This window comes from Dicentrarchus labrax, unplaced genomic scaffold, assembly GCF_905237075.1.
Source record: "Dicentrarchus labrax unplaced genomic scaffold, dlabrax2021, whole genome shotgun sequence".
Taxonomy (NCBI): Eukaryota; Metazoa; Chordata; class Actinopteri; family Moronidae; genus Dicentrarchus; species Dicentrarchus labrax.
The window spans coordinates 9563432-9591263 of record NW_026136723.1 but is presented as its reverse complement, the minus strand read 5'-3'; the positions used below and the strand labels follow the sequence as shown (position 1 = coordinate 9591263).

At 41.5% G+C, this 27832-nt stretch overlaps 3 protein-coding genes across 3 annotated transcripts; 2 read left to right on the top strand and 1 right to left on the bottom strand.

The window, feature by feature from the left end:
* Nucleotides 1–11313: 11313 nt before the first annotated feature.
* Nucleotides 11314–14035, top strand: marcksl1b (MARCKS-like 1b). Its single transcript, XM_051390441.1, has 2 exons — nucleotides 11314–11623; nucleotides 12631–14035. The coding sequence occupies exons 1-2, from the start codon at nucleotides 11537–11539 to the stop codon at nucleotides 13177–13179; spliced, it is 636 nt and encodes a 211-aa protein (XP_051246401.1). The 5' UTR covers nucleotides 11314–11536; the 3' UTR covers nucleotides 13180–14035.
* A 3217-nt stretch (nucleotides 14036–17252) lies between these two features.
* hdac1 (histone deacetylase 1) lies at nucleotides 17253–22879 on the top strand. Its single transcript, XM_051390052.1, has 12 exons — nucleotides 17253–17393; nucleotides 18227–18339; nucleotides 18902–19019; nucleotides 19108–19182; nucleotides 19359–19497; nucleotides 19939–20080; nucleotides 20169–20261; nucleotides 20356–20464; nucleotides 20559–20939; nucleotides 21052–21207; nucleotides 21289–21334; nucleotides 21990–22879. The coding sequence occupies exons 1-12, from the start codon at nucleotides 17345–17347 to the stop codon at nucleotides 22015–22017; spliced, it is 1449 nt and encodes a 482-aa protein (XP_051246012.1). The 5' UTR covers nucleotides 17253–17344; the 3' UTR covers nucleotides 22018–22879.
* Nucleotides 22880–23215: 336 nt separating this feature from the next.
* eif3i (eukaryotic translation initiation factor 3, subunit I) lies at nucleotides 23216–27800 on the bottom strand. The gene is made up of 11 exons (XM_051390053.1): nucleotides 27651–27800; nucleotides 27144–27236; nucleotides 26923–27010; nucleotides 26744–26809; nucleotides 26446–26595; nucleotides 25630–25757; nucleotides 24921–25031; nucleotides 24637–24726; nucleotides 24127–24200; nucleotides 23867–23959; nucleotides 23216–23750 (listed from the first exon to the last, which is right to left on the bottom strand). Exons 1-11 carry the CDS (start codon nucleotides 27651–27653, stop codon nucleotides 23669–23671), a joined length of 978 nt encoding a protein of 325 aa, XP_051246013.1. The 5' UTR covers nucleotides 27654–27800; the 3' UTR covers nucleotides 23216–23668.
* Nucleotides 27801–27832: the final 32 nt, after the last annotated feature.

Below are 27832 nucleotides of genomic sequence, written 5' to 3'. Positions count from 1 at the left end.
CTCCATGTGCCAGCCTAGAGGGTGTGCTGCGAGGGCAAAGTCGATGTGTGCGTGGTGATGCCAAGGGCAGCCTTGCTGCTGTAACATTTCAGGCTGCCAGTATGTCAGAGCCACTGCCCTTTTCCTACAGGTCGACATTTTCTCTCCAGTGCTGCCTTTCTCCATCACCCATACTTGACCTCATTACCTCACCGTCACGCAGACCACATGCTAAACAAATTCACCTCATAATGAGAATGATACAGATTCTCCACATTCTTTGGAAACGATATGACCTGCCGGCAGTCCCTGCAGCCCCGGGTTGGGTTAGGCTGGGGACGGTTGTGGTTTGATGTCTTGGGTTTACATAGTGGACCTTTATTCCCCCTAACCAGCTGACTGCCTTATCTTATGTAAGCAGCACTGTAGGCTAAAGCCCCATATGGCCGGCAGAGAACCTGTCTCACCTTCCTCTTCTGTTTATTCACACCAAATGAAATGATGAAATGTTTTATGGCGCTAACAACTACGAATACAAACAAAGACCCTGCATTCACTGAGTCCTCAACACTCTGTCTGGCCTATTTTCTTTTTCAGACAGGAGATGGCATCCCATTGGTGTGTGCTTTCATTATGGAAGATCTCTAATGGTGATATTAGGGGAGGCAGTGTCAAGCCACCCTGAAAGAGTGCACATCCAGCCAGCGTCGTCGCACCGACCTGTCACTAGCTCTCAGTCACATCACATCCTAATACGCGCACTCTGTGTGTGTGTGTGTGTGTGTGTGTGTGTGTGTGTGTGTTTGTGTGTGTGGGTGTGTGTGATTCCTTTCCCTGGGGATATGTGTCATCATGGTTTTTTGGTGTATGTTTGTGTATAAAAGATCATTTCCGAGATGCATCTATCACTGCTAGCACTGATCCTTGAAAGGTGTTGAGCTTTTAATTAGATCTTTATCTCCTTTACATACAGTCTCTCAAATTGACTTAATAAGTTAACTATACAGAGTCCTCAACAGCAAGATCAAGCTCACTGGTGTGAATAATGGGTTGCTTGGTTCCTTTATAGTAAGAACAACAATAAATGTAGACATTATAGAGATGGGGCATTACATTTAAGTGTCCCGGTATAGCCTAAATGCTGTTGCAGAGGATTTTCAACTCTAATAAGGAAATGTACATATTGATTGTAAAGACTGAAAATCAGCACTGAGGTTTCAGTGCCAACCAAAGAAAGTTTTCATTTGTTTTGAGCAGTGGTAAATGTTCAAGATTGTTACATTCTACAGAAGATACTTTTTTTTTTCCTTTTTTTTTCTAAAAAGAAAGAAATCTTTATTTTATCCCGGTTTGTTTACAGTTCTCCCATGTCTACTCATTAAAGTTGAAGCCCAGGAGACTTGAAGTAATAGTTGGATACTCTTTCCGCTTTCTTGCTGAGTTATACAAGAAGATCGATACCACTCGTCTCTACAAGCATAATACATAAAGATGGAAAGAGGGGGAAACAGCTAGCCTGCTCTGTCCAAATATAACAAAATCCTCCTACTAGCACCTCTAGTTGTATAATTAACATATATCCTGTTTATTTAATCTGTACAAATACAGAAGTGCAAAAATGTCAAGTTCAAGTCTACACTTTGTTTTTTGAATGGATTAAACAAACAATATATATAACGCGCTGGTGGTAGCTCTTTCCCATCTTTATGCTAAGCTAAGCTGACCACCTCCTACATATTTACCGTACTAACATGAGAGTGGTATCAATCCTCTAATCTAACTCTCTGGAAGAACACAACTAAGAATATTTCCTAAAATGTTGCCCTTTTCCTTTAAGAAGAGAAGCCAGTTTCAAAGCTGGCCTTGACATCTTTGGAGAGTCTGCCTTCGACATCAGAAAGTGAACCTCTCCAGCTCTACACACTGCTGGAACACAGAACCCAGTGCAGCCAGTTGCTTCTGATTGATGAGTGCTGTCTACTTGGACATAAAAGGAAGAGCAAACACCTGGACCCTGACCCTGTCCAAATGGAACTGGAGGAGAACTACAGGAACAGTTAATCTGAGAGGAAGAAATACTGGGCTCTATGGCGGGTTTGCAGTTCTACCATTGGATTTAATGAATTTAACTGAGTGTAACTCAAACAGTACAATTTAGATTTTACATTTTTGTCTGCACTAGGCTACGACACAAAACATTTTACTCTACACCATGTACATCTCATGATGATCGTCCCCAAAAGACCTGACATGTTTTACACTTGAACTCAATTCCCCCTTGCCCACAGTTTCAAGACAAAAGGCTATACTCAGGAACTCATTAGACATTCTAACCCCAAAATACATTTGACAGATTTAGAATCCCAGTGGGGGGCAAAAGTTGTGCAAAGTTGGTGCATGTTTCCTGTGCGGGCACTGCACTGCTTCCTCCATTACATGACCTTTACCAGCAGACAGTCAGAGATATTAGCAGAAGTGTCAGAAGTGTGTCAGTGTGCACTTTCCATTCTTAATTCAGCAGCACACATGCAAAAGTGTAACAATGGAAGTGCGCATGATGCACAAGTAACCCTGTCCTAAAAGCCCTTGGTGAGGAGGGGTAGTAAGTCCAGTCAATAGTGCTTATTAATTTGCATGTGGATGTGCATGTGTGTGTGTGTGTGTGTGTGTGTGTGTGTGTGTTTCACTAAGCCAGGAGGAGCCACTGGCAATGCAGCTGCAACATTAGTGGGTCAGTGTGCCATCAACCCATTCATCAGCACTTCTCCCTCTCTTCTCTCTGACTCCATCTCCCCTCTGACTCACCACCCGTCCATCCATCCCCCGCTACCTACCTTTTACACTCACTCCCTTCTCCTGCTCACTTAAGTTCACAATGAGTCCACATGCAGTTTATGTTTTAGTTCTGAATGAATTCCTTCAGATTGATGACACCAAACGAGGTGTGTAAATAAAGTCAGCCACCAAGGTGCATGCATGCAGTCAGTGCAAATATTAGTGGATCTGACAGATGGAAATGTGCAGGTGGTGGCAAAACATCATCCAAAATCATATTTTTTTAAACTCGTTTCAATTCAGCTTTGAAAACTTTTTTTACATATCATGTAATACTAAGATATAAGGGGTCTGATTTCCTAGAAGGATACAATTAGCAGCTCAAGAGGACAATTAAAGCTTTATTTAGATCCTACAGAATATTTTAACATATTCAACATTTTCCAATATTAGCTGGGATCTGGATGATTTTGACTCAACAACCATATGCAGGAAACCTATTATATAATTCAACCAAATAAAGGATGTAGCAGAAAGTGAGAGATGTTTTTATGAATATCTTCCTCTTAAAGGGGAATTCCACAGATTTTACACATAAGATGTTGGGGAGTACTGCATGAGTGAAAAAAGGTTGAGGCTCCAGAGGGAACTGTGTGAAATGTCCTCAAGTGATGTCACTTGAGTCAGTGTTGGTTGGGTCTACCCCAAGACTACTAGTTGTGCTTACCACATTAAAACAAGAACAAGAACCTTTTTTTAAAAAACAAACCACAGGAAACCACATTTCCCATAATGCAACTAGATAGTGTCTTTCAATGTGATGATGACATCAGGTTTATTCTATCAAACTCCAGAGACACAAAATACATTATACAACAGTTTTCACTGATGGGATGTCATGAGAAGAATTTCACATGTGCAGAGTCTCCTTTTAACTCCTATTTTATTCTCCCTTTCTTCGAAGCTGCCTGCCCTCCATGCATTCATGAGATAAACACAGAAAGACAGAAAGATTTCTGGTCAAAATAGAATGCGAAACCCCAATTTTCTCTCTCTCCTGGTCTTCCCATTCCCCTACTTTCCTCTAACATTCTCTCTGTCTGTCTCTCTGAGGATGGATGGAGGAAAGTGAAGGAGAGAGGAGGAGGCAGAAGAGGGAAAAGGGAGGGGGTGGATGTGTTGTTCAGTTCTGCTGAATGCGCTCACATGTATGAAAGAAGAAGCATTTATTTTAGGACTCTCGCGTGGGTGTACACAGATTTGAAACACACACACACACACACACACACACACACACACACACACACACACACACACACACACACACACACACACACACACACACACACACACACACACACTGGGGAAGTGAGAGCTCACAAGCCGGGAGATAGGCCTGACCTACCTTTGTATCAATCTTATTTTGAAAGCTGCTACAAGGATGCTTTTATGCTTTTCCCTCTAGCTCAAAGACTTTTCCATATAAGTGAATTTTCCAAATGCATTACACATTACCCAACACACAAACACACACAGAGAAACACAGGAAATCAGGGCAAATAAAGAAAAAAGACGTGAACCATAAGAGGCAAGAGAGGAAAGGAAGAAGGGGAAAATAAAAAGTGAGTGGTTCACCTCTCAGCAACACATCGCACAATAAGTGTCCGCGTTGTTGTGTCATATTGTGTCAGCATTGCCACAACGTTATTATCCTGTTGAAACTGTTGTCATGGTAATAAGGTCACTGGCATGCTCATATGTCAAAAGGGATTTATACTGGGCTGACACCATTTCCAGTGCTGCATGTGCCAGGCGTGTGTGTCTATGCATGTGTGTGTGTGTGTATATGTACAGTATGTTAGACAAAGACAGACTGGGAGGCTGAGTCTGGTAATTTCTTTGTTGGTGAGTAACAGCGAGGCTGAAATTCCACATTTAGGACAAATGATACCTTATTTCCTGAAAATGTCGGCTTATTTCAAAATCAAGGCTTATACTAATACACAAAAAGTACAGGAAATTTTCATGCTGCTTAAAAAAAATACTTCAGCATTCATAAAAGACAGCACGCCTTCTCTCTATGACAGTATTTACAATTGTAATGCACACACCTTCTCTAGGGAAATCCCCACAGGGTTTCCCCCTCTCTGACCATAAATCACTGATAGATGGGGAAACATGAAGTGGACAGAAAGTGAAAGTATATGTTATGACTATGCTTGAAAGGGAGATCCAACGGGACAGTAGTAGTCTATTTGAGTTGTAATTGGAAAGTCCCAAACACTTGTCTGAAACTAGTTGTTGACTGTATGGCCTTGTTACTTAATATTTATCTGTCAATACTGAAACCTTTTGCTGTGAAGTCAAACTGTTTCTTTGTCACTGAAGACAACATATCAATGTGACCTACTTAGCTGATATTTAACAGGACTGGTGTACTACAACACACCACCTCCCCATTTCCTTGCACCCACTGTTGTTCGCCCCCCAACTCTGACCCCTAGGCCACTCCGGCAGCTGAAAGCTAAAGTCATGATTATTTTGTCCCTGCTCTCTATTTGTCCAGCATGGACATCTGTCAGCTCAAACGCTTAGCCATATGCTATCTATTGTCCCTCCGCGAGGTCCAGGAGTCAGCGCTCATATGATTGAGCGAGCACTTAAGAGATATTGAATGCAGCCAGGCTGACTTTAATTAAAATTGCTGATTAGAATCCAGGGCGGGGACTGTATGCTTTTTAAAAAAAATGGACATCATTATCTAAACATTAAAATAATATATTTGTTTGTGATGGCAACATCCAGAAATAGTACCAGGAAGTAGTCATTCATGAACTTTTACTCTCTTCAGTGATCAGCTCAGTTTCCACTGACGCCTTTGTCCGCTCAGTCTCTTTCGTTCACTGTCTTTACCCGCCCTGTGCTACCTCTTCTCTACCCCTCCAGTCGCACTTGTGATGCTCATCCATAGGGTGATGAAGCGTAGAACAATGGAGCTATTGGGAGACTGAGCTCACCCACAGCCCAACATCCAGGAATATATACACAAAGCTTCATTGACTGCAAGCCAGACAAAAAGAAAGTGAGGGGGTGGGGTTTTGGGATCACACATAGCTTAAAAGAAGTAGCTATGTGGTGGGCTGACATGAAAACAAATGACAGTTGCCACGGGATAACAGACACGGGGCAGGTAACATTAACCCTGAGACGAAGTCAGGATTCTTAGACCGATCAGGGCAAAGCTGTATGACCATCCTCAGGGGACGACCTCCAGTCATGCGATCAAAGGGTGGTCGTAGGCCGGGTCAAAGGGCAGGGACAACGTGGGACCACTTGGAGGAACCCCTGGGGCTGAGCAGTTAAGCATGGCATGACAGCAAGCGATGGAGAAAGTTATAGGGTATGATTGGCTCAATTAGACTTCCAATGAGGTAACAAGTTCCTACTAATCCTTTTCCGGTTTGAGGTGATTGGTGGTGAATGACTAGTTCAGGCTGAGAAACTAATCTGATATCTGCTCATTTGAAGCTTTAAGGGAGTTAATGTCTTCAGTTTTGCAAACCATGAACACTCACCCCGAACCTTTTGATTTGCAGAACACAAATTGTCCTTCACTTAAATCCCTCAATTATTAATCATTCTAGTCTTGTTATGAAAACTAAATGATGTGTTTCATATTGGTTCGTTGGAATGACATCATACTTTCCCCAACTTCTTGTTTACCCACACTACAGCCTGTTTGGAAAGCACCAGCACTCACAGTGAAACACACAGCCACCAGAGATTAGGTGACTTCCTTGGACGGAAGTTAAATGTCATTGATTGTTTACTTACCAACATAGCGTGCCACTGAAAAATGTGTCCATGATTCATGCAGTGGTTTTGAAAAAGATACGATGATGCCACCAACATGAATTGACAATACAGTTTGATCAGATTCTACACAGGCACATGTGAGTATGATAAGAATTATGATCATTATTCTTGACCAGTTGCAGCTGTTCTTAAGTTCCACACAAACTAGTAATTATGGAGAGATGAGTTATTCCAAACACTGCTAACTGCCAGGAGTGAGGGGTGGTTTCATGAAAAAATGTTATGCCAGTAATATTAAACTGAATGATCAAATCATATATTTTGCATGCGGTATAAACTACATGAATACTACTAGCTGCTACAACCTAAAACACACACATTTATATGTATACATATAAATGAAAAAGAGTCATACTTACATTTTCAAAGAATTAGCAGTTAAGTTTAATGTCGCTTGGCCCCAACATTCATTTCCTTAATGCAAAATGCTTTTGATGTGTCCTAGAAACCTTTACCTGCTAAGACGTTGCTTAAGTTTTAATGGTGCAACCTGATTTAGTAAACCACTGGTTTAAAACTGGCTTGTAAGAATCGATAAATATGATTCTTACATTCCCAGTACGTGGTGGGGGGTTTTAACTGTTGTTGGATGACATCTTAACACATCCCGTGGCCACACCTATAGCTATCATTCAGCTATCATTCTTTTGCCAGTCACAGCGTCTAGCTCTGGCTGTATTCTTTCTCCCCCACTGTCCCTTTCTTTCCATCTAAGGCCGCGGCTCTATCATACAGATCAGAAGCCCCCCTCCTCCTTTTTTCTCCTCCTCTCTGCATTCCAACCCTCGGCACATCTATATGAACTCTGTCACAGCTGATGCCCTCCTTGCTTTGTGTGTGTGTGTGTGTGTGTGTGTGTGTGTGTGAGGGTGCATAATGTGTGTCTATGTGTGAGGGATCGCTCTTCTGTGCCTTTCACCTCCTGACGCTCACTGGTCCCATGACAATGCTTCCCTTATATGCACATAACACACAGATGCACATGTGAAAACACACACACACACACACACACACACACACACACACACACAGACACACAACGCACAGAGAGAAGCGTCAAGTGCAGCGATGAGGAGATGATGAGCCTGTACCTCGTCACTGCCGTCAACACCGTCATCATTGCTGTCACACAGGGATTGGGGTTTTTCTTCGAAGAAGAAGAAAGGAGCACTTGATGTAGTTCCATCTCTAAAAGTTAAACATGATTGCGTCTCTCTCGCCGCCTTCCCCCCTAGGGCTGAGTTACCTCAGGCAGGCTGAAGAAGCCCATTCACAGGGGAAGATGGCTTGAGGAGACGGGAGGGCCAGCGTGCCAGGCATTCCACAGTACACAGTGGACACATTATTATGACATTTACAAGGCCAGCTAGATAGATACAGCGTGATATGTGTGTGAGAAAAGGTTGTCCTCTCAGTGTGACTGCTATGAAGCGAGCACAGCGAGGGCAAACCACAGAGTAACACAGAGTGAAGGGAACTAGAAAGGGTCTGATGCATTGCAGTACATCCAAGATTCGACGACAGCAGAGTTTATGCACAGTGCATTGATGTTTTATCACATTTAGATGCATATAAAAAGTCACGTCCTGCAAATACAGCAATGAAAGCAGTTAGAACTCCCCACAATAATTGTTTTTACGTTACTGAAGTGTTGCTGCTTCTTTAAATTGTGAAATAGGGTAAGAATGATGGACTTTTGTGAATACAAGAACAATTTGTTTTCCATCTGCTCACTTTAAGATATCTTCACCTTAACATAAGCATCATCCTATCAGCATGTCCATATCCTTTAGGTTTTCTGACACTTTTCTTCCAAGGAATACGCACACTTTCAACTCGATTCAAGGTAGACAATTTGGCCAAAAATAAGTGGACAGCCTTGTCCACATATGGTTGTGTACTCTTTAGTCTAGGCCCAGTTTTACCTAATTTTGGCTATAGGCCCCTTAGTCCCAATTTGAGGGTAAACTAATGCTATTGCATACAATATCAGACAATAGTGTGCTTTCAACTTTGTGGCAACAGTTTGGCAACTTTCCAAATGTTAATGGAAATTCTGATTTGGGTTGTGGCGCAAACAAAATCTGTCCACAGTTTTACAGCTGCTTCTTTCACAAAGTAAGCTTATGGGGATAAGGAAATTATCATACTGACATGATAGTGGTATCTTCTCCTCTAACTGTAAAATATGCAAGAAACTGTAACTCAAGCAAATTGTTCCTTTAATGTCAGTGGCTTTGTGTAAGATGTTGAGCAATCACAAATGAGTGTAATGTTCAGGTTTTCACATTCGTTGTTCATTTGTCCACTTACTACTACTGTCAGAGTTACTATCATTTTATATTTTTTCATAACTTTTATTTTCATTTCCTTTTTCTTTTAACTTTTATTTTCAATTCACTTTCATTCCTAGTTCTTGTTTCAGTTTTTTTTAATAGGGATATGTGGGGTATTTGTCAGGAGCAAGATTTAACAAGTTCAGAATAGGTATAGCCTATAAAATGAACACTTTGTGATGGTAATTGACTCACTTTTCTAAAGTCTAGTTTTTATTTGTATTTCAGTTAACTAACATGTTCTTTCACACCTCCGTTTTTAGTTTAGATTTAGTTAACTATAATTACCTTTACTGACCTATACTGGCCTAATGGATGTGAACAAAATCCAAAAGAGAACTCCCATCAATACAGACATGAAAATGGCATTTATATAAAGTGGTATTTACCACATTAATAAAATGGGCTGTGAAATACCTGCATAGCTGTCTTAGATGCATTGCAAACGCTTAAAACAAAAAAGGATATAATGTGGCTAGTATGCAAGAGTAACTTCGTTTCTGTTGTATTCTGATTCAGATGAACTTGATTAACTTACACGACGTGAAGTGGAGAGCTGGTGGATCTAGCATCAAGACAGGCTGCTGACACGCATTCCAGTGTTCCCAAGTCTTGCAAAATCAATTAGGCTGATTGGTCGCAGTAAAGATCATTTGTGCCATTGAACACTGAAGTATTTTCCTCCCATAACCGATTTAGCGTTGTGTTAACAGCTGTTGCGAGGAATGTGTGTGGGAGAAAATGTGCATGATCATCACATTGACATATTTTGCTCCTGCTATGTTGTTGACAAGCGGAAGTGAACAACAAATCTAGTCATGGAGCCATGAGGAGACAGCGTGACATGCTATTAGTCCCAACACTGATGCTGTTCTAAGGTCAGATCACCAAAACAATGTGTCCCATGTCCACATGAGAGCACAACACTGAACAATAGATTAAACCCTCATTCACCATTGTATGACAAAAGTAGGTCCATTTGACTGTTCAGCTGCTCCTACTGGCGGCGACAGATAGACAGAGACGAGGAAGACACTCTTCAACAACATGCATTTTAAAATCCAGATTTTTGATCTCTTACTGAACCTTTCACCTGTACATTTAGTCACAATTCGTGTCCTGTTTCGCAGTTATTTCTAACAGACCGCGACCACCATCTCATGACCATTTTGATTCACTTATTATTTATCATTGCGATGCTAACAGTTTTGCAACAGCTCATAAAAATGGTTGCATGTGTTCTGTTTTTTTTTCCATTTTTTAAATATCAACATTTGCTATATGAAAACATGTTGCTTATGTAATCATTCATAATGGTGATAGATTTTACTGAAACTCCAGGTGTTAAATCAGATTGGGATTTAAAACGTGTAACCGTGGGTGTCTTTAGTGATACTGAAAGCAAAGGAGACTGACTCAGAAACTTCCCTGCTGACTGGAGAGATACTCAAAAGTGAAACTGTCACAGTGGAGTGCATTACCTCATGCCATGAACTGAGATCAGATGGAACTAGAACTGAAACCCTCAGGTGATTCAACAGTTAGTTGATCAACAGAAAATTAATCTGCATCATTTTTGATAATGGATTTTTCATTTATGTGATTTTTATGCCAAGAAAAAAAAGAGAAGTTGATGATTCTCTTAGTCTTCAGTGAGAGTAAATGTACAATTATTGGGTTTCAAATACTTTTCTGACATTTTAAAGTCTAAATTAATCTAAAATTAATTGTGAGAAAATAATCTACAGAACAAAGTATAAGTCAACCTGGATGGTTTGTAAATAGATTGCTACAGTTAACAGAGTTACTAGACCTAGATCTAAAACTATTCATTCAGTTCTATTACAGATTTGTTATGTGTTCTCCAACTTCTATGTGTACTTATACTCAAACCTGTAGAGGGGCAACCTGTACCTGCCACTGCTGTAATAATGAACAATTAATAGTCCTCATTCTTGTCTTATTAAGATATCCTAAGTTTGGTAGATATTCCTCAACCTTGACTGAATACTCATCATAAACAGAAGTAACTGATCACACATACAGTGACAGACACACAGTTGCCATAGAGAAACGGATTTCATGTAAAACATGTTCATCTTTAATGCTGATACCTTGTCAGTGTGGTTTTATACTTTAGGACTATAAAAACACTAGATTCAGTTGAACTAAATTGCATTCATTGCTGGGGGTCCTCTGGAGGGGCGGGGACAATTAGGGAGTCAGGGGTGATTGGCCAGAGCTGGCTAGACTTGCCCTTATACTGCACGGTGATTGGTCAGACCTCAGCAGGTCCCGCCCACGGGTGGCGCCTTGAACCTGCTGTATGTTGAAGCGTTGCGTTCAACCAGTGTTGAGTTTAGAGGGTCTCTCTCTACCGGGGTGATAAGTCTGACCACAGGAGCAACCGAGGGGAAGTAGCTGCCGTTTGAAGAAAAAAAGAAACACACTTTTCATCGTTTCACCGCTGGATACGTAACTCAACCTGGGGTTGGATTAACTTAAAAACCACTCTTTTTTAGTTTTTCTTTTTCATTTGCTTTACAAGACAACTAAACTCACCGAACACAATGGGATCCCAGTCATCCAAGGGAGATGTGGCCGCGGAGGGGAACGCTGCTGCCGCTGATGCTGCGGCTGTCAAAACCAACGGACAGGTAATTACACACCGCCCGGCCGCTGTCACTCTTTTATCTTTCACTATGAAATGAGTGGACGTTGATACAAGTTGAATTCCTCACACGAAAACAGCAGTTTGACAACATTTAGTCGACGGTGAATTGATAAAACTTGAATGTGAGGACATTTTTTTTTGGGGGGGCAAGTCAGGTGGGGCTTTTAGCATCGCTGTCATGGGTTGGTCACAGAGCCCCCCCCCCCCCAGAGAAAAAAAAAAAAACTACAAAATTGTTGTTATTTATCTCGGTGGACGAGGTGAGTTCAAACATAAAGCAAGTGTGTGTTTGTCACTGAGGTCTAACCCAAAATCCGCACAACGTGTTTGACAGTGGCAGGCTCAAAGGGGGAGGGGGGGCAGCTCGAGCGCACGTAGGCAGTCTACTACTCCTCCCTTTGTAAAATACGAGCCTGGCTGTCGTCTGGACACCTATTTAACTTACCGGGACTTTCCTGTATTTGATATAAGCAGGATGAGTCATATTCAGTCATACATGAGATACTTTCGACTCTTACTGGATTATCATGAATGAAAATCAATATTATATGTTAATTACACTTATTAAGTGACATTACTGTCCTTATTTATTGTATTAAATGAGCAATTACATGTTTTTATTGTTTGGGTATAAAAAAAACCCAAAAACCCCGTCAACTGGAAGTGTTTTCATTCTTCCATCGATGAGCTCCAGTCTTGTCTTTGTTGAGCCGCTGTCTGTCTGGTACCCAAGGCGGTCTGCGATGCGCTACCGCCGCCTATCGTCTGATTAGGATACTGCAAGGCGTCGCCTCTGAGCCGGCGACACGGTGGTTAATTGATGAGCACGACGATGCTCTGAAAAGAAACGAGTAATGCACATTTAAAATATGCCCCCTTTGTGTTTCATAATGTGCAGAGAGTTTATTTTAAAAAAAAACATGATTTTCTTCTTCAGAATTTGAAGCTTTAGAAGCAGATGACTTATTTTGTGCCAACCTGTTTTTTCAGGAGAATGGACATGTGAAAACCAATGGTGATGTCTCTACAAAGCCCGATGGGGACGCTGCCGCCACCAATGGCTCGGCTGAGGCAGCCAAGGAGCCTGAAGCCGGCGCAGGAGGCGACGCTATTGAGCCGGCGCCTGCTGCAGATGGAGAAGCAGCCAAAGCTGAGGGCGAGGCTGCTGCCAAGGAGACCCCCAAGAAGAAGAAGAAGAAGTTCTCCCTGAAGAAGTCCTTCAACTTCAAACTGAATCTGAAGAAGAGCAAGAAGAGCGAGGCTGTCAAAGAGGAAGCGGCGGCCGCCGCTGCCCCTGCTGAGGAGAAGCCCGCCGAGAATGGAGCTGCTGCTCCTGCAGAGGAAGAGAAGAAGGAGGAGGTGAAGGAGGTGAAGGAGGAGGCCGCCGCTGCGGCTGAGGCCCCAAAGGCAGAGGAGGTGCCGGCTAAAGAGGAGGCCCCCAAGGAGGAGGCCAAGGAGGCAGCTGCTCCGGCCCCCGAGGCCACGAAACCAACAGAGGAGAGCAGCTCGACCCCCGCTCCCTCTGAAAAGAAAGAGTGATTGTACCTTTAGCTCACAATGAACTGGGTGAACTGTTTTTCAAGAAAGAGAGAGAAAATTTAAGAGTATATATATATTTATATATATATGTGTATATGTATACATATGTATATGGATATATGTATATGTAAATATATACACATGTATGTGAGAGACTCCTTTGACGTGCCACTTTTCGTCATGATAACAAGACGACAGACTAGATTCACTAGATCACTTTCCTGGTTACTGCTCGACATGTGGACCTGGACTGAGTTTTAGGCTGTGGGTTGGTCGCTATGCGGAAAATGGATTTTAATGGCTAGAACGCGAGCTAATGACACCGTGAAATATAGACGGATGAAGGATGGATGGAGTCAAAGCATCTCTTCCCTAAAAATGTGCAGATCAAGATGCCTCCTTGCCGAAGGAATGAAGCTAGATAAGATACTAGGACACCACCACCACTTGAAATGACTGTTGAATATAGAAAAAAAAAATGAAATCAGAAAATTAAGAGACTCGCCAACTTTTTACATTCCTATATTTTAACCCAAATTTGAAGTATTTTGTGGTGTATAATAGAGATCCATCTTAAAGATTCAGAGAAGCTATTACTTGTTTGTTTAAAGAAAAAAAAAAATAGACAACTTTGATTTTTACCTTACTATGAAAAAAGAACACTTAAGCTTGCTATGTTCACTGTTGCGGTTTGATATGAAGCAGAGTTGTTTATCTGTCGTGTGTGAGCCTGAATCAGCTTTGTCTCTGTAAATACATTGGATTGATTTCTGTTCTTTATTTTGCTAATGTTGACAGATGTTACTGGTTTTACTGTAAAGTTGATAATGGTAAATAAATGTTGGTTACCTGCCCATTGATGTGTCTTTATGCTTATTTGCACCCTGCATTACAGTTCTCACTACAAAGTAGTCTAGGTTAATGGGGGGGGGGTCCTAGTAGCAGCAAAGTAAGGATTAGGGACACACAACTCAAACCTATCACTCAAATTTATCCAATCATTGCAACAATTGGGGGAAAAAAGGGGGGATAGTGACAGCAGAGGAGTAGCAGGGAGGGGGGAGAGAGGGAGGGGATGATGCACAGTAAAGGGCCATAGGTTGGATCTGAACCAATGTACCAAGGACTCAGACTTCCATGGGGCACCAGCTCTACCAGGTAAGCTATGTGGGCACCCCTGGAGAGATATACTTTAAAGGCTGATGTTCCATCAGCTCTAGAATTTCACGTTGTTTTGGTGTCTGCGTATTAGACAAATGGAAGTATAAAGAAAAAGCTAACTGGAGCAGCCACACCATTTCCCTCCATAATTGTCTCAAATCTCAAACCCCAATTTAAAACACAACTATGGATCTTTTGAAACATGAAATAACACATTCTTATTTTTACAAATTAAAGGTTGAATTCAAAATCCATAAAATACGCCCTTTCTCAGTTGAGCACGCTCCTGGGGGTTTTACCGATTCAGTCTGTCTCGGTCTGGTATGACCAGTAGCTTATGGTGGCTAATGTTGGCAAACTTAAGATAGATTTTGTTATTTAACTGACATTACGGAGGTCAGTTGTCTACTTGTGGTACTGTCACACTACATTTGAACATTTACTGCTATCGCATAATGGTAGCTGTTATTCAGCACAAGTTACATAGTTTTGCTTTAATATATGCCCGTCATCTTAACAAGAGATCTGACATTAGCAAATAATTGACCCCCAGCTGGCTACAGTACATGGTAGGACACCTGTATATTACAGTGGGGATAATAAAATGCATTAATGCTTTACTGATACCAATTGTAAGCCAGCAAATTGGAATAGGCTAAACTTTGAAACCAATAATATAAATCAAGTTTTATTCCACTCATACATGTAATTAGTAGCTCTTGTTGGATTGACACTCACTTTGGTCCTGCTTTGAAATGGTAAAATAAATAAATCATATTACATATTATTTTGACAGATATTACAATTATGATATGATTCACGATTAGTGGGAATTATTTTTTGTGCATCACAATTCCCATTTTCACTGAAAAAACAATTAAAATCATTATGATGTGACATTTGTTGTAGTCTGTAACAAACAAACATGTTCTTCTTACATCTGGAGAACACAACTTGTAGGACAGAGGATCTCTGCAGCACTACAACACTCAGGACTATTGTAGCACTCGCTATTTGGTTATTGCACTTGATCATATTGCAATTTTGATCAAATTTAGATTAACTGTTCAGCCGTACTAAAAGAGGACAGAAAATTTGCAACAAAAACAATGATCCACCAACGACTATAAAGGCAAAAGCCCAGTATTTTAACTGACTTGAGATTATGTGTCAAATGATTCCATGTGACACTCCCTACACTTGTCTCATTCTGTGATTCTCTATGAAACGCCTGCATGTTTGTAGCTGATTGGTTAGGCGGTAATTGAACACACCACCACTGTCATGTTGGCTTCAATGGCCCCTGGCCCTCTATTAGTCTTATGGCCCTGAGATCAGCACCATTACCTCTGCTACCCCCTCCTTCAGCCTTCACATCTACAGTATTCCTCCCATCGGAAAAAGGCGAGTGTTCTCCTGAACGTGGCGAGCTGAACACAGCAGTCCTGCTCCGGCTGAACTGACCTAGTTCACATGGTGAAATGATGGAGTTGAGATCAAAGCTACATTTGGACCCAGCCTTCAAACATTTATGAATTATTTAAACAAAGCTGCAGCTCCATGTTGATACAGCTTTCTGCCTCTCGGAGCAGTCGGTTAGTTAACCAATCAGCACTTTTATTTTATAATAAGAGTCTTTAAATACCAAGTGAAATCACAAGGACTCATATGTAAATGGTGTAAATCTTCTGCACGTCTTTACACCGTGCGCTGGCAGCAGGTACAGTAAGCTGTAAATAATTAATGGCTGCTCCACAAGGGGTTAACATTTCCAGTGCTGTTTACTCCATACATCGTTGTTTTGTTTGCACTGCATACTATACATGAGATTCTGTGACTGATCAGCTCAGGGGTGCAGCATTTCTCGTTCAGCAGTAACAGGGTCTGCAGAGATTTGGAGACTACAGTCAAACACAAGTGAGCTTACACTGACACCTGCTGGCCTTTACGTGGAATGCCATGAAGCTGATTGCCTATTGTCCTGTTTCCCAATCTGTTCCAGTACTTTTTAAGAAGCTAATGAATTACATTACCTAGATTAGATACATCTGGCCAGGGACAAATGATGAAATGTTTCCCTGTCAAATAAACTAATGAGATCATTAATGTAGAAATATTTTGTCAAAAAAACACACTGAGAAAAAATGTGGTATTTTCTGCTTTTAAAGGTCTACACCTGAAGTGGACATGGCTTCTTGTTGTTATGTTGCAGTTATTATAAGTTATATTTTGAGAAATATATAATATATCAGAATCAGAATATCACAATACAAATAAAGATAAAAAGATTAAAAAAATAGAGACAATGAAAAGGAGCCACTATATACTAATATAATATAAAGAGTGAGAGAATATATAACAAGTGGCAAGGAAACCCATCCAAACCGACCATATTAACCTTTTAAGGCTGACATAAAGGTTTATGACATAAGATATTTATTTAAGGCATGACAAAATGTAAACTGAGGCAGGCTACTGATCACTAAATCAATAATAAAATGAATAAATAAAATAAAAAGGTTAATTAATAAAATGGTGGTGTTACTGATGTGGTAGCAGAGGAGAATAACAGGATGGCCCTGCAGGATTCACAAGCAGTGGAAGTGGGGTCTTCTAAGAACCTTGCTTTTGTACCATTGACAGTATATAGAAGTTTAATACCCATGTCCCTATACATCTCTAACCCCACTGGACTGTCCTTCTCCAGCACAGTCACTGAACCTTTGTTACCTCCCAGCAGATCAAAACTCAAACTGACTGTCTGAATATCTGGAGATCAGTTTGTGGACATTACAGAATTACCTGCAGCTATTTCACTCACCTAGCAACACCTGTCTAGACACTGTCTGGTAGTAGCTGCAGCCTCGGCGGTCCTTGGTTTGTATTACCGGCGCCTCCCAGTCGGGCGGTGGAGCTTCTGTGATTGGTCGAGGAGAGCTCAACGCGAGCTCCCTGTAGCAAGAGAGGAACCGGTGGGCACGAAACAGTGTTGAATTGGTGTAAAATGGCGCTGTCTCAAGGAACAAAGAAAAAAGTTTGCTATTACTATGACGGTAAATATCCAACCTGTGCACCCCCGTTTCGCAGTGGTTGAAGGGGCCCTCAGGGCGCGCGGAGCTTCAGGAAATGTTACATGTATTTTATTAAAGCAGCACCATGCTAGCTAGCTAGCTAGCTAGCCGGTGTAGCGTGCTAACGCTAGCTCGCTCGATTGGCTAACTAGCCTAGCCTGTGTTAGCTATATGGTATGCTTAGCTAGCCGTTAGCTTGAACCTGCATGCATTATATCATCCAGTGTTCATCTCAATTTGAAGGTTTCAAATAACCAGACACATCCCATTGTTTTATGAAGACATTTGATTGAATGGGGCTTTGTGCCGGGGAGGTTCTAACGGGCTCTTTCTGGGAACATAAAGGAGCATGAAGCTAGCCGGCGCTAATACACCAGTGTTTCCCCCAACTTGATAACAACTTCCGAGTAGTGGGAACCGTGCATCCTTTACCAGTGGGATTATTTATCGATAAATCCTCCTGCAAACAAGTGACGTTTAATTATATAGCTTTACACTTTTCTGTTATGTATAACGTTACATACTTAAAAAAAATGCTTCATATGAAAGTGAAAGTACAAGTTGGGCGAGTAAACGCTTTTATTAAATGTGTTTTTTTGTCGGGTTTTTTGTATGTCTTTAATGTAATATAGCTGTCGAACATATAGGTCAGGTAGCATATAATAAATAAAGATACAGTCCTGGCAAATTGATCGTCTCCTTTTTTATTTGTCACATTTAACTATCAGGTCATGTTAGTGTCCACTGTGGACTGTCTTCGCGCAGGAGCGCCAAAAGGCATTGTGGAAACTTATTCAAAATCTTTTCTTTCCAAGGGGATGTGGGGAACTACTACTATGGCCAGGGTCATCCCATGAAACCCCACAGGATCCGCATGACACACAACCTCCTTCTCAACTATGGACTGTACAGAAAAATGGAGATCTATGTGAGTTGTATCACTCCGCACAAACACCTCACACCGATCCATATGTCCATGTGTCATTATGCTTCCTCAAGAGAAAATTACACCATAAGAGAGTCTTAAACTGATCCACTGGACTGTGATCAGTGTGCCCTACAACTTTCAAAATAACCACTTAATTGGCAACGGTAACGGACATGGTAGTTATTGGTTAGTAATTAGTAATGGTACACATATTCACCGTGAATCATTCAATACAGAAAAGTCTGTATGTGATACAGCTCAATTTGGGGTCTAATAAGTACAGTCTTATAATAATGCAATGTAATTACAAATGAACATAAATTCAAAGCGTTGGCTGTTTGTTCATTTCTGACTGTCATAGAACTATTTTTCATATTTGGTTGGCTCGACCTGACCAGCAAACATTTAAATGAATCGGTGTTAGAATATTCAGATAGCCTTTACATATGTAAGTGGATGAAACCTGCCAGTCCAAGACAGTAAGGATAACAGTTAAGCTGTGTTCAGACTGAAAAGTGTCTTTTGTGACTTTCTTCCTCATGACCTTCCTGTCTGTTTCCAGAGACCACACAAAGCCAGTGGTGAAGAGATGACAAAATACCACAGTGATGACTACATTAAGTTCCTGAGGTCCATCCGACCAGACAACATGTCTGAGTATAGCAAACAGATGCAGAGATGTGAGTATCCGCCATCTTCCAGTGGAGGCTAAATTATTCTTCCTGTCCACATGTGTTAAATATTTTCTTTTTCTTCCTTTTCTCACAGTCAACGTCGGAGAGGATTGTCCGGTGTTTGATGGTCTTTTTGAGTTCTGCCAGCTCTCAACGGGTGGATCTGTCGGTATGTTATTCCAGTCGCACTTCCCATAATCCTTCAGTTATATCATAGAAGAGTGTATGAAACTGTAGTAAACAATACTAATATTTATATCTAAACATTTATAAATGACCTCAGGTCAAAAGCCCAACGTCCATTAAACCCGTATTGTAATTTTACTCTGTTCGTCTTTCCTCTAGCTGGGGCATTGAAGCTGAACAAACAGCAGACAGACATCGCCATCAACTGGGCCGGCGGACTCCACCACGCCAAGAAGTCCGAGGCCTCTGGTTTCTGCTACGTCAACGACATCGTCCTGGCCATCCTCGAACTGCTCAAGTAAGTAGCTGCCTTCTCTCTCTGTTTAACCATCCTGCTTCTTCACCACTTCTGTCAGCTTTCACTTCTTTTGGGCGCACAAGGAAATCTGGCATTATATTTTAGATACGGATAAGTCGAATTACATCTACACCTGCCATGGAGCTTTATGTGTAATGCACATGACCCAGTTCCTCTTTCTGTGCCAAACGCTAGATTGCTGCCATCGTCCTTTTCTTGCAGCGTTTATTCCTTTTTAAAGGTTGTTTATCTAGCTTTCAGAAAACAGTTGGTCTTAGTGACACTCGTGGCTGCTATGTGAACTGCAGTCAGCGTCCTATTGCTCTCGCTTCGTACAGTCCTTAGGCTTTTTGGTTTTAATAAATGCATAACGTACTATAGTTGTCACACATTTTGGTTGCCTCTTAAGATGTCATTAACTGAATTCTCTCTCCTCTCTAGGTACCACCAGAGGGTATTATACATAGACATTGACATCCACCACGGTGACGGAGTGGAGGAGGCCTTCTACACCACAGACAGAGTCATGACTGTCTCTTTCCACAAGTACGGGGAATACTTCCCCGGCACCGGAGACCTGAGGGTTAGTTTGCTCTCACTTTCCTTCTAAGATCATCAGTGTATGTTGTGTGTATGGGGGCAGTAGTTAAACAGTATCTAATGTTTTGCAGGACATCGGAGCTGGAAAGGGCAAGTACTATGCAGTAAATTACCCACTTAGAGACGGCATTGACGATGAGTCTTACGAAGCCATCTTCAAACCTGTAAGTCTGCTTTTATTTGGGTACTACGTAATCACCACAACCAGATTGTTTGTGTGAGCGTGGTTGTTAATGTGTGTGTTTGTGTGTGTTTTAGATCATGGCTAAAGTCATGGAGATGTACCAGCCGAGCGCTGTTGTACTCCAGTGTGGAGCTGATTCTCTTTCTGGAGACAGACTGGGCTGCTTCAACCTCACCATCAAAGGTATGAACACATTTCACTTCCCAAAGACGATACCCAAAAGTCCTTCAGTACTGTAGCACTGAATTGAACGTGTTTAATGTGTGCGTTCTTCAAGGCCACGCCAAATGTGTGGAGTACATCAAGAGTTTCAACCTGCCCCTGCTGATGCTGGGTGGCGGAGGCTACACCATTCGCAACGTGGCCCGCTGCTGGACCTACGAGACGGCCGTGGCCTTGGACTGCTCCATCCCCAACGAGCTGCCCTACAACGATTACTTCGAGTACTTCGGGCCCGACTTCAAGCTGCACATCAGCCCGTCCAACATGACGAACCAGAACACCAACGAGTACCTGGAGAAGATTAAGCAGCGTCTGTTTGAAAACCTCCGGATGCTGCCACACGCCCCTGGTGTCCAGATGCAGGCGATCCCCGAGGATGCTCCCCACCCGGACAGCGGAGACGAGGATGAGGAGGACCCCGACAAACGCGTATCCAGTAAGAGATTTCTGCAGCCACAGATTTAGATGGGATTGTAGGAAATGATCAGGCACATAAACTAGGGCTATTAATGACTATTTGTGGACGGTGTGTGTGTTCTGTGTTTCAGTCCGGGCCCACGACAAGAGGATAGCCTGTGAGGAAGAGTTTTCTGACTCTGAGGATGAGGCGGAGGGGCAGGGAGGAGGCCGCAGGAATGCAGCCAACCACAAGAAGGCAAAACGGGTGAAGAAGGAAGAAGAGAAGGAAGGAGAGGACAAGAAGGGTAAGACTTAACTCGCAAGTCCAATTTGTATATGTAGATGGACAAACATTGTAATAATCACTGGTTTCTTTTGCCCCCTAGAAGTGAAAGAGGAAGAGAAGGAGGAAGAAAAGATGGACACATCAGGGTAAGACCTGCAACTTAATATTCTAGTATAGAGTATAAAACCTCCATATAGTAAAAACCTGTGGATAGTCAAGGGTCTACATTAAGATTAACTATAATAATCAGTCCCTCCAGAATAACGCGATTATGCGATCGCATAATTCAATGCATAATCAGCCAAAGTCTGCATATTTATGCGGGGGGCGCATTTTTTCAAATACACCGCACTTTTGCCACATAAATTGCCGATTTCCACGCAAAATATGCGGGGCTTGCATGATTTCATAATCCCTGCATTTTCGTTGCGAAAAATGATGTCATCCACTTTCAGAGCGATGTACGATATTGTGGTATACAACTTTCTAAACACTCATATATTGTAATATTAAAATGAATCATTAATCAAGAAAAACCTCTTTTAGTGCTCTGAAGCGTCTTCCGTCAAAAAATGCGTTTCCAACCGCGTATTCTGCGGAACAGAGCAGAGAGATGCTTCTGGAATGCCATGCCTGGTGGAAAACTTGACCGCTATATGTCACAAAATCCTACACAATGGTCCTTTTAGGCAAGCAGTAAATATGCATTGTGTATTTTGGGTGGAATGAATGTGAAAACACTCATTGCCAAAGTTGTTACACAAAGACTGACCCGACTGTTTTTTTTTTTTACTGTTTTAGACCAAAAGAAGAGGTGAAGACGACTTGAAGCTTGGCACGAGGAGAAATGGATGTTGTACTGATGTCCTTAAGCCCCACTGAAGTCTCCTGCTGTGAAGATGGGACCCTTTTTGTATTCCTGTTTTATTATGTGTTCTTATGAGCAAACCTGGCTTACACTGTATTGTTTGCATTTGTTTCCAAGCTCAGCGAAGCTCCAGTTGATTGGATGTTGCACAAAGTGTAAACCTCACCCAACCCAACTGGAGCTTCGTATAAAAACAAATGCCATAAACCCTTCTCAGCTGTTGTGTGAACCAGATCTGCTTTAATGTGAAGAAAACCAAGCTGTTACTGTTCCTACCATGGCGTTTCAGATTTAAACCATTTTGTGGGGCTCACGGTAAAATACCTGCAGAGACGTAGATGATTTCTAAGTCTAGTACTCACATGTAAAAAAGGCTTTTCTGTTAGTTTTTAAACATCTATTTATGATACAGCTAGAATAACCAGCATTTGGCAAACTGTTGTTTGGCTTGCTGTGTTAATTTACCAGTGAATGCATGTTTAGAATGATCTCGCCTTTAGCATGTACATATTTAAGTCCCCGATGCTCAGTAAGTTATTTTAAATCATGAAAACACAGTCCCCTTTAGCCATTATGGATATCTGGTCAGTGTTTTTTATTTTTCTTCCTGCATTGTTTGTATGTTGAAGTGTGAATGGGTGAGGACCTCTCTAGAGGCTGATGTTGGGAAGTGAATGACTTGTTTTACATATTTTGTACCATTATACATAAAGGTGGAGTGAGCTGGTAAATGGCCCTTTACATGTGGTTGTTTGGAGTTCTATCCTTGTGAAATGTGCATTATCATAACTTTGTTATAAAAAATAAAGAAAACTGATTTACATTTCTCCTCCTGGGTTCATTGTTTAAACACCAATAGAAAAACTGAAACACGATAATATTCCATTTGTTAAATATGTTGACAATCTTAACAGGTGTTCCCATAGGGCTGGTTTGGTATTGAATTGCATTATTAGTCATTATCAGTCCTATATATATATATATATATATATATATATATATATATATATATATATATATATATATATATATATATATATATATATATATAAATAAATTAATTGTAGATAGCATTACATTGTATAAGCCTTGTTTTATTTTTGGTAAGAATGTAATAAGAATGAATGATTGACAGTTGCAGGGATCACACAGACTCAACTTGAATTAAGTAGTTTTATGATGACTTGTGGAATGGCTTACAACAGAAATTAGAAATAACTCAAATCCTACTTATTGTAGAATCAGATTAAATAAATTCAGGAATCAGGGAGTGTGGGTTTTAAAGTCCAGTCGTGATAGCTTTGCAGATCCAGGGTACAAAAATTGCTTCTGATCCCACCAACAGTTTGCGAGTGATGTTAGAAAAATGACTTAAAAAAAACACCACACTCTTGCAGTCGCCTCTTCTGACCTCTTTCCCTTTATTTAAAGTAATCTGAGTATACAGATCAAATTTATTCTCAACCTCTCTAACTTTGACCTGTACACCGACTTCAGATCAGTTGAGATGAAGGGAAGAAGGCTGTAAATGCACTTTAGTCCGTTATTCCTTCTTCCAGACTTGACTGAGCGCAATGTTAGTTGAAGCTGTGGGGTTGAAGAGCCTGACTGTTTATGCCTCCAGTTCAAAGTCAAAGTACTGTGGGTCAAAGTAATGAATCCTTGTGTATCCGTCCTCTCCTCCACTGCTGTAACTGTAAACAATGAGCACAGGACAGCAAACATGTTAGCAGTGATACATGCAAACAAGGTTTGACCAGACTGCTTTACATTTTAGGGCAGTGTCTTTCCAAGTATGTCTGTCTCTTACCTCTTGCCATCGGGGTGGAATGCCACACAGTTAATTGGGCCAAAATGACCTTTGACCCTGCCAAACTCCTCTTCGTAGGCAGCGTGGAAGAACCTGAGGATAGAGCAGAAAGGTTAATGCTGAAAGTCACAAACGACATACAGTATAGTGGAGTGGGATCAAGCACCCTGAAGCTGGCTTTTACTATCAAGTTGATCTTAATGTGGGTGGGGGGGTTCTTTCCTGACCGCTAATCAACCTCAGCCACACTTTTTCCTCACCTGGCCTCAAACTTTCCAATCCTGGTGGAGGTAGTGGTGACCTCCATGGCTTCCTGTCCACCTCCCATCACCACCTGAATCCGACACACACCATACACACATGTCAAACGTTAGTGATGAAATGGTTTGCCTTCGACAAATCTCTAGGGCTGCATGATATGGTAAAAGCATCGTATTGTGATTATTATTGGTGTGTATAAATGTTCATTTTTGGATCACAAATTTAATTTTCACTGGGGAAAAAAGGTCAAAGTCATGATGTGAAATGTGTCCATACCAAACAAACATGTTTTCTTAAATCTGGAGAACAAAATTTGTTCTACAGAACTACATTATTTCATTATAATGCTGTTTTTTCACACCACTTTACCACTTCTTGGCCATACTGCAATTTCAATAATATTTCAAATAATTGATCAGCCTTAAATAGCCCTCACTGGAAAACATTTGTACATGGTCATAAGATACTTGTTTTTCAGAAAGGACATTACTGTGCGAGCCTTCACTTACATGGTCCATAATGGGGGAGATGGCAGCGGAGTTCACGGGTCTCTCTGTCTTGAAAGTCTTGATGTGATCCATAGAAGCGCAGTCAAACAGCTGAGAGGAAGCACATAACACACCCAACAGTCAGTAACAGCGTGATATCAAAACAGTGGGCAGGGCAAGATAAAATCTGATCACCAGTAACAAAGATTATATATACACATGCCAAATAGTTTTATACAACTTAAGTACCAAGCTGTCTAGTTGTGACCATGTCAAAGGGCCAGGGGAGTAGACCAGGGTCTTACCTTGGCCGAGTTGTCCTTGGAGGCACTGATGAACATTGTGAGATCCACTGAAGTCTGGATGTCATTGATCTGCTTGGTGTGCTCCTTGGCTTTCTTCAGGATATCTCCAGACTGTCCATAAATAAAACAGGAACATTCAACTTTAAAGATACTGAAATTAAAAGCCAAGCTGCTGGATATCTTTGTCTGAAAGCTCACATTTATATGCTTTATATACTTAATCACTGCAATATAATTTTTATAAGCCCACTGTCTGGCATATTAAGATAACTGGCATTGGCCGATGCCTCTGCTTCATCAGCAGCCGATCCTGTCAGTGTGGCTGCTGTGGAATGATGTCAGCGCGCCCGCTTGAAGGTTTAGGGATGGTGGACAAAAAGTTACTTCTGAGCCATGTACTATAACTCTCATATATTAGATTGTAATGTGTATGGAATAATGGAATTACTCTTGACTTTTTTTTTGTTTTGATATCGGCCTTTAGCTGCCCTGCTCTCTCAATTTCAGCATCAGCCATTAAAAAACCCACATCGGGTGACAGACTTTGCTGGCAAACTAAGAAGGCATTTCCCATTCTAGTACATTTATTATTTTGGGCTCCATAACCAATATCAGATTTGTTTACTAGTATTAAACCCTGCAGCCAGTACCACATGAACACAGTTGATCACATTCCCATATGTTCCCAGACAGACAGTATGTGTCTAACCTTGGCACTGAACTGGTTGAACTCTCCGTTTTCATGGCCGGCAATAACAAACTCTCCCAGAGGTCCCCACACAGCACTGGTAATCTTGTGGTCACTGCAAGGTATCGACAGGTAGGGCTGGTTGTCCTCTGCACAGAAAGGGGGACAGAGTCACTCATTATACTCAGGCCCAGAAAGTGTTAAATACGATAAAGAGGTACATCATATTTCCAGCAGAGGAATATTGCTGTTTTCACTTTTGTCATTTAAAGAAAAAACACATTCAACATTTATAACAGAATGATTTTCAATCAACTTACATTAAGTTGCATAAAAAATATCCAACTATCTGTTCTGATGTTCCAAAACAGAGCCACATACGAGTTACTTGCTTTATAGTATATGGTTTAACAAGTATAATAAGGATTATGTCAAATTAAGGGCTGCAACTAACAATTATCAATATTGATTAATTGGTCGATCGTTTTCTTGATTAATCAATTAGTTGTTTGTTTCAGAAAATGGTGAAAAATGGTGAAAAGTTTCCCCCAACCCAAAGATATTCAGTTTACGACATACAGGACTAAAGAAACCAGAAAATATTCACATTTGAGAATCTTAAATCGGAGAATTTGGAAATGTTTTTAATTTAATCATTGTGAAAATGGGTGGAGATTAATTAGTTGACTACTAACAGCAGTTCTACTCACATTTAGATTAACCTCAGACAAACACTGGATGTGGCTGGCACGTTTTAAAAAGGTCAACATCTTCCTGGTATACAAATATAAGCTGCAGCATAATAAAAGAAGTATGTGTGCATTGTGTGGTACGTACCAATCTGCTGTGGATCCCTCAGGTCAAAGAAGTTCAGGTAGCACTGGTAACCCATCTGCTTGTCTGTGGAGAACATGATGATGTTGCCACTGAAGTCGAACCCGCACGTTCTGACAGCGGAGTTGGTGTTGAGCAGGGCCAGCTGTTTACCTGAGGGACGGAGTCACGCGGTTTAGCAGATGTAGTAGTAGTAATAGTCGTAATAGTATGTCAAACTGCTGCTTGGATTTTCACATTAAGACACTGAAATCTATGCCCAAAAAAAAAGTCTCTTGCAGTGCAGCTTGTTTCTACCCACCGGTCTCACAGTCCCACAGTCGACAGCTGTTGTCTGCTGATCCTGTCAACACGTTTTTAGTGTCCCCTGAGGGAGGATAGGTTAAGGAGGCACCAGCTACAGACACTGTATTCATGCAATACATTACACGTGCGTGAGATAAAACCACATAAACAAGGGATCTTTCTGAGAAAGGATACAGTCACAGTCGACACACCACACAGCTCCTGTGTGTCCATTGTAGGTGCCGAGCCTCTCGCCATTGACAGAGTACCACACGTTGGTTACCTACAGAGACAGAACAGATACCAAACCAAACCCAAATAAGTTAACAGCAAGCAAACTGCATGTGGGATAATATGATAATATGATAAGGGCAGGGGTCAGGGGTCAGGGCCTATCTCAATAACTGTCAACTCACCGTGTCCTTAGCTACAGAGAAGAGCAGGTCTCCTTCTCTGTTGTACTTGATTTGAGTGATGGATCTCTCATGGCCCTGCAGCAGGATGGGTTTCTGTGGAGAGGAGTGTACATCAGCACATCAATGAGCTCCAGCTGCTCCAGCTAACAGCAGCTCAACGTCTTCACCCGAGCAGGTCACTCAATGAAGCGTAATGGCGTTTTTAATAGGGAAACATATTGAGGCTGTGGTCTGTGATAACAAACCAGCTATCAGCGTTAGCTTTACTTATTTATCTTTACATAAAGGCACATCTGGATAGCTCTACCAGCTGCCAGGGGCCGGTGAATCTTCTTGCGTCACCCACATCATGCAGCTAACGTTTGTTAACGTTAGCTCATTAGAAGGCTAAGCTAACATTAGCTAGATATGCTCGCTAAGATGGAGCTAACAGTCTCAGCAATAGAATAAACACAGTTCTGGTTAAGATGTAACTCTTAGGAGACTATCACTGAGGAATATACTAACCATTTTCCTCGGCTAAGTGTTGCCAGTCGGTCCAGTTTCTACACTGCGCCTCGCGTAAAGAGAGAGAAAAGATGAACACTCGTGTTTCAGGCGCCGGAGCCGCGGCGGAAGAGGAAGGTGACGTACTTCCGGTGTCAAAAGGCAAGATGGCGCAAGATGGCGCCCTCTACTGCAATACTCCA

Bases quoted from the DNA above. Each gene is read 5' to 3' on its own strand.
- marcksl1b (XM_051390441.1), top strand. From the start codon at position 11,537: ATGGGATCCCAGTCATCCAAGGGAGATGTGGCCGCGGAGGGGAACGCT. The intron at 11,624-12,630 runs GTAATTACACAC...CTGTTTTTTCAG, and splicing joins CTGTCAAAACCAACGGACAG to GAGAATGGACATGTGAAAAC.
- hdac1 (XM_051390052.1), top strand. From the start codon at position 17,345: ATGGCGCTGTCTCAAGGAACAAAGAAAAAAGTTTGCTATTACTATGAC. The intron at 18,340-18,901 runs GTGAGTTGTATC...GTCTGTTTCCAG, and splicing joins ACAGAAAAATGGAGATCTAT to AGACCACACAAAGCCAGTGG. The intron at 20,262-20,355 runs GTAAGTCTGCTT...TGTGTGTTTTAG, and splicing joins ACGAAGCCATCTTCAAACCT to ATCATGGCTAAAGTCATGGA.
- eif3i (XM_051390053.1), bottom strand. The intron at 25,032-25,629 runs GTTAGACACATA...ATTTATGGACAG, and splicing joins TCAACCAGTTCAGTGCCAAG to TCTGGAGATATCCTGAAGAA. The intron at 24,201-24,636 runs GTAAGTGAAGGC...TGTCGGATTCAG, and splicing joins TCTCCCCCATTATGGACCAT to GTGGTGATGGGAGGTGGACA.